Source organism: Micromys minutus (assembly GCF_963924665.1).
Source record: "Micromys minutus genome assembly, chromosome: X".
Taxonomy (NCBI): Eukaryota; Metazoa; Chordata; class Mammalia; order Rodentia; family Muridae; genus Micromys; species Micromys minutus.
The window spans coordinates 79,173,119-79,179,650 of record NC_137970.1 but is presented as its reverse complement, the minus strand read 5'-3'; the positions used below and the strand labels follow the sequence as shown (position 1 = coordinate 79,179,650).

The 6,532-nt window shown below is 45.5% G+C and overlaps 1 protein-coding gene across 1 annotated transcript; it reads right to left on the bottom strand.

Moving 5' to 3' along the window:
• Nucleotides 1-2,148: 2,148 nt before the first annotated feature.
• On the bottom strand, nt 2,149-2,841 carry CLDN2 (claudin 2; the record flags this gene model as incomplete). The annotated part of the gene is made up of 1 exon (XM_080909956.1): nt 2,149-2,841. The coding sequence occupies one exon, from the start codon at nt 2,839-2,841 to the stop codon at nt 2,149-2,151; it is 693 nt and encodes a 230-aa protein (XP_080766082.1).
• Between the last annotated feature and the right edge of the window lie 3,691 nt (nt 2,842-6,532).

Sequence of the window (6,532 nt, the reverse complement as noted above, 5' to 3'; positions counted from 1 at the left end):
ACCAACAAAAACAAAACCCCTTCCTCTCTTTTGTGAGGGGTGTTGTCATGTATCCTGATCGTATTCATAAAATCTGGAATTTTCTATGTGCCCTTGTGCAGAGGTTCCCACTGCCTGTCTTCAGGCCGTTCCTTTCTTTCTGCCACATGTGCCCTGTCTTAGTTGTCTTTTAATCGATACAACAATTATTCAATCAACATTCATTTATTGATCACCTTGTGTGTGCCCATCACTGTTACAGTCTTGGGTATACATATAGGCAGGTCTAAGATATAGCAATTGCCCTCCAAGTCCTTACAGTGAACGTTTGAGATCACACAGATAGACAGACAGATAGATACACACATACAAATGCACATGCAAGAACTATAAACTATCAATCAAAATTATAAATGATAAGGATTAAGTGATTCATATGTTGGGAGTTGAAGAGGGAAAGGAAAGAGGAGGAAGGAGTGATCAGAGAAGGCTCAGTGAAGGGGTTGGTGACGCTGAGCAAGTTCTCCAAGCAGGGGGACAACTTAGTTTCAAGGAAATGGTTTCCAGTCAATATAAGAGCTTGAATACTAGTAATATGGTGCAAACAGAAAAGGCGTGTTAAAGGAAACCTCACTCTCGGGCCTCTCTTGCTGGTGCTGAAGTTTTGATGAGCTGGGGATCTTCTGAAGCTGGTGATACTAAGGCTGGTGTGGGGAGGGGAAATGTCTCTGGTTTATGACCCCCTCCATGTACCACAGAGGAAATGAAGCATTTTAAGACCATGGAGGTAAAACAGCTGTACTGAGAACCAGTCTCCATTCTCCCACCTCAAGCACAATCCCAGGCAGAAGTTCCCGAGACACTCGGGTCATGACCACAACACTGTGGTCATAGATGGTCCACAATGGAGACTTTGCATACCTGTGACAGTGACAGATGATGGCTCAAATACTAAGTGACAAGGGACCTCTCTGGTGCTATGGTCTTTCAGAGGTTCTGTAGTGCTGAGTAAAGGCCCCAATGGGTTGTTCTTCCATCAAGTTCTAAAGTATCTGGTAGGGCTGCCTCTCCCAAACAGTAGGAGCACACACAGCATCTACCATACAACTCTGCCCGGCAGTTCTTTGATACCAAGGTCCTTATTCTTTTAAGAGCATTATCTTTTTTTAACCCTCTGCAACTCCCATGTTAAAGGACAGTTCTAGAAAGACTGGTTTATTGTCCTCAAGGAAAACCTTTGTCTGGGGCTCCAAATCTTGTGGTTTAGCTGGAAGCCGGGTCAGAGACCCCAGTGGGAGGCAGAGCTTTCAGTGGCTTCTTGGCAATTCCTCAGTGGACTCAGAAGGTGCAGACTTCAGCTTTTCATTCACTTCTTGTGCTTTTCTGTAAGCCGCGCTTCCATCCCTGACCCACAAATGTATGGGAATTATAAGAGATGCCCTGAGAAGGGATCCTGGTGGGTTTTGTTGTTTGTTTTGTTTCTCTGGATCCCGGGTTGCCTCCCATTCTGTACTTAGCTGCTTTCTGCTGGATGCTGTGAGATGGCTTTCCTTCAGTTCATTTGAAAACCAGTCTGGATACATTGCATTCAGAGCAAAACTGGAAGAGAGTCTTCAGGGCCTATGACTGAACAAGCCATTTCTTTGGCTGGAGATTTGAGAACGGAGCTAGAAACATTCTCACAGAAGCCACCACCCTTTCTTCTCTCTGTCCCCTAGTAATTAGGAGCCAATCTCAGCCATCGGGAGAAGGTTTTTGTTGATCGCAGATGGTTAGTCAATGGGATATGATTGGTTGGGGGAAGAAACAGATCTCCAAGTAAACCAAAGGGCAGAAGAGAGCCTCTGGGCATAGCCAAAGGTGGCAGGGATGGGATTTTTGGGTTGAGCATTCAAGGCACAGAAGGTGCCTTACTGAGGCCAAGTGAGAGAAGTAGAAAAGCTAGCTTGGTAAGTGTCCTTGGCAATTCGATCTACATGCTGTCACCCCTGTTCTCATCTCTGCCTTTGCTTCATCCAGTGGCCAAAGTCATTCTACCCTCAGCAGCACCTTACACATGATTCAGTGGCAATGTCCTTTGCCTGTGACCCTGGGGGCATTGTCCACTACTTTTTGTTTAATAGTCCCAGCCACCATCCCACCCCACCCCCAGCTCTGGCCCCTGGTTCTTCACACATACCCAGTCAGGCTGTATGAGTTGAACTCACTCTTGGCTTTGGGCTGTTGAGCAGATCTTGGAGAGCTCCTAGTGGCAAGAGGCTGGGCCTGGTAGCCATCATAGTAGTTGGTACGATTCCCCTGGGGTGAGCAGGAAAAGCAGAGGATGACGCCAGCTACCAAAGAAAACAGGGCTGAAATGATGCCCAAGTACAGAGCCTCTCCGATCTCAAATTTCATGCTGTCAGGAACCAACGGTGAGTAGAAGTCCCGAAGGATGCCGTGAAGATTCCACGCAACTGGGATAAAACCCAGGATGCCACCAAGGATGAAAAAGACTCCACCCACTACGGCCACTCTGTCCTTAGCTCGAGACTCCTGGCAGAACACTGTGCACCTCATGCCCACCACAGAGATAATGCAGGCCAGCGAGGACATTGCGCTGGATGTCACCATCATGGCCTGGGCAGCCTGGATGTCAGCAGGAAGTCCTAAAAGGGTACTGTAGATATCACACTGGGTGATGCCTGTGCTGTGTGTCGCACACTCCATCCAGAGGCCCTTGGAAAAGCCAACCGCTGTCACGATGCTGGCACCAACATAGGAACTTGTTCGCCAATTGGGAAGCAGCATGGCGATCGATGTGCCTAATAGCCCCAAAAGGCCGAGGATGTAGCCCACCAGTTGGACGCCAAGGGAGGCCATGGCAGACCTCTCAGTAGAAGTATCTTCGGAGCCCGTTCGCTTGTCTTTTGGCTGCGGCTCTTGCTTCTTGGATCCGAGCCTCTAATCCCTCATTTCACAGTGTCTCTGGCAAGCTGACTTCTTTCCTCCTTACAAGTATCTGTGGGTGGCCACAAGCAGGCTCAAGAAGGCATCTAGAAAACCTTAAAAAAATCCATAAACCAGATTAAATATTGACCAGAAGCTTATGAGAAACCAGAAAACGCTGAATGCCTTTTGACCTTTGTTATCTTTAAAAATAACACATGAGAAAGAAAAAAAAAAAACTTTGGAAGTAGAGCCAAAATGTCATCACCTCCTGCGTAGGCATGTGCTCGAAGCTGGCAGTGAGACAAAGGCAGGGGCCAGACAGGTGGCTGCTTTCCGAGAAGGCAGTGATGGCAATACCAGTTGTGGTGTGTTAACTCCGCTGTTAGTCTCCACGGCCTGCTATTTAACATATTGCCAAGCAACCACACCACGGGGCCCCTCTGCTGCACACTGAGGCCAAACTCCAGGAGACTGGATCATGTGCAAAACGTCTTAGAATGTGGCCTTGGCCTCCACTTTGTTAGAAGCTACTTGAATCTCCAAAGGGACTAATGAGTTGTGGCTTAGCCCTGAATCAACTCATGCCTGGGCAATACTGTACTTTCCGTGCAGATTGGGGTGGGTAACAAAACTTGGCCCATACTCTGAAAGAGAAGGTCTTTCTAACCTTGGCCAGATCCCTCCCTGCAAGGTAGCATAAGGACCCCTAAAGGTATAACATACCAGGTATCTCCTGCCTCCTCTCCTAACAGATAATCCCATGACCATCTTAGAGAAAAGTTGTTCCAGGTGCTAGGGGTATCCAAGGCTTGTCAGAGATGGTAGAAAAGGGTGAATGGAAGGGAAGCTGCTCCATAATAGAGGGGTTTAACAAGAGGTAGGCATGCATCTGCTCAGGGAGTTCTCACTCTTTCCAAGGCTCAAGACACAAAGGTCAAAGTTCTACACCACCCCCACCTTCTGTAAGACTATTCAGCTCACTAATTTTTAACCCAATATAACATTGCTACTCCATCTTCATGTCCCTCAAATTTTCTTTTGGTAGCTAGAGAGAAAAGGGTGGGGGAGGGGAGGGAGAGAGGGGACAGAATGAGGGGGGAGGAGGGGAGGAGAGGGAGGGAGGGCTCAGTGGTTCAGAACACTTGTTGCTTTTCTAGAGAACCCGGGTTGATTTCCTAGTATCTACATGGGGACTCACAACTGTCAGTAATTCCAGTTCTAGGGGAAATCTGATTCCTTCTTCTGGCCTCTGAGGACACCTGGAACATACAGGTAAGTCACTCATACTCATAAAATAAAACACGTTTTTAAATTCCCCTTTCTCATGGCTCAGGAGTCCATTCTTCCCTGAACCAGTGTGCCTACCCTGTTACCTGATCTGTTTGTTTCCTATCTAAATTTGAATTTTCAGCAGGAACCCTTTTAACAGCCAACACAGGATCAAAGGGATTTAAAAAAAAAAAAAAAACAAAAAAAGCCAGAAAGCTCCGTGAGGAGGGGGCTGGGATTGAGCTTGGGAAGTGAGGCATGGGAAATGTCATGATAACCTCAAGTTTGACATATTCAAGAGAATATAGCACCTCTCCCTCTGAATCTCCTGATCAGTTCTTGCCTAGGTCCCATGTTGCCACCAAATGAGAGCTCTCTTCATCCAGACCAATATCTCTGGGGTCATCTTTGACTTCCTGTGCCTGTTTCTCCCTGCATCCCCTAACTAGGAAGTCCCACCAGTTCTAGCTCCTGAACTTACTTGAAATGTCTTACTCTAGTTTCTCACTTCCACCACTACTTTCTAATGCAGGATTTCACCATGCTTCCTTCCTTGCCTGGGGAAATAGTAGTTTATTAACAGCTCTTACTTCCAGTCTTTCCTCTTCCAATTCAGTCTCCATAGTGTTGCCTTAATGATCAGAACACACTCTTCTGATGACGTCATTATTTGAATGTGTGGGTCTACATGTGGGGTGTAGACACACACACACAAATGTTCAATGGTGTGGGAGGGGCACTTCGTGCATGAGCCTGTGGAGACCAGACTTTGGGTATCTTCCTTGACTTTTCTCCAGTTTACGTTTTGAACTATTCAATGCATTTCGTCTTATCATGTGCCTGTGCCTATTGCGTAGGCATGTGGAGGTCAGAGAACAACTTGTAGGGAGTTGGTCCTCGCCTTCCACCATGTGAGTTCTGGTGATCAAATGTGAGTGGACAGACTCGGCAGCAAGCGCCTTTACTCACGGAGCTGCATTCTTTCCCTCCGTCTTTGTATTCTGAAATGGTCTCTCATTGAACCTGGAACTTGTTGTTTTGGGTTAACAAGTGAAGCCCTATGATCTGCCACCTTCTCTCCCAGCCTGAGGGCACATACCTCCACACCCACATTTCTCTTTTTACATTGTTCTTGCAGATCTGAACCCTGCTCTTCATGCTTTCAGAGCAAGTCTCTCCTCTAGGACATTCCAATGGCAAAGGATAAAGTCCAAGCTTGTTTGTACTCCAGGACCTCTCTAAGGTTCACCTCTTGCCATCCACCTGCTCATCCTCCACACTCTGGCTCTTCAGTCATGTCATGTGCTGTTTAACGTGTGCTAAAGTCTGAGCACAGGCTGTACCATAAGAAATGTCTTGATTTCCTTGAATATCTCTCAGTCCAGTCACTGCCCAGTGCTCCTATTCAGTTTTTTTCTAAAGATCTATTAATTTTTTAGGAGTGTAAATGCCTTGCCTGTAGGAATGTCTATGGGTCCATATGTGTTAGGCCCTTGGGTACTCCCCCCAAAAAAATTCCAGAGCATTGGATTCTCTGGAATTCGAATTCTAGATCATTGGTGAACCACCATGTTGGTGTGGAGATTTGAACCTGGGGTCCTCGGGAAAAGCACCCAGTGCTGTTAACCACTGAACCATTCATTGCTCCAGGACATTCTTCTATATTCCTATAGTACTGTATATTCATTTACTTCCACTATCATCACAACAACAATAATAATATACACTACACATATACACTACTTCTTTTTTCTTTCTCTTTTGTTTTGTTTACAGAAAAATTTCACTCTGTAGGCCAAGCCTGGCTAGAACCCACTGGGTAGACCAAACTAGTCTCAAACTCATGATCGTTTTTCCTCAGGCATTTAAGTGCTTGGAATACAGGCATGCACCACTATACCAGGCTATATAGTTTTTTTTTTTATGGAACTCTTATAAGCACTTTATATGTGTTAATGTATGTAATTACCAGATATACTAAAAATCTCTACTATATAATAAATGAGAAAACTATGGTTATACTTGTTATATTGTAATTTCCTATTTAAACTCATATTTTCTCTGCTGGTACATGGGCCTCTTCAAGACATTGGTATTTTATTTATGTTTATATCTCATGTACCTTACATAGTAACATGCCCTCAAATAACTGGTCAAACTACCTTTTGTTTAAAAAAATGAAGGCAGGGTCTTTCTTTCTATGTAGTTCTGGTTGATTTGCAATATAATCCGGGTTGCCCTTGGATTCTTACTTCATTCTCCCAAATACTGAGATTATAAGCATACCCAGCTTCAAATCCATCTTCTTAATGGAATAATAAAAGCAGTTAACAGGGCTGAAAGGCCCCAGGAG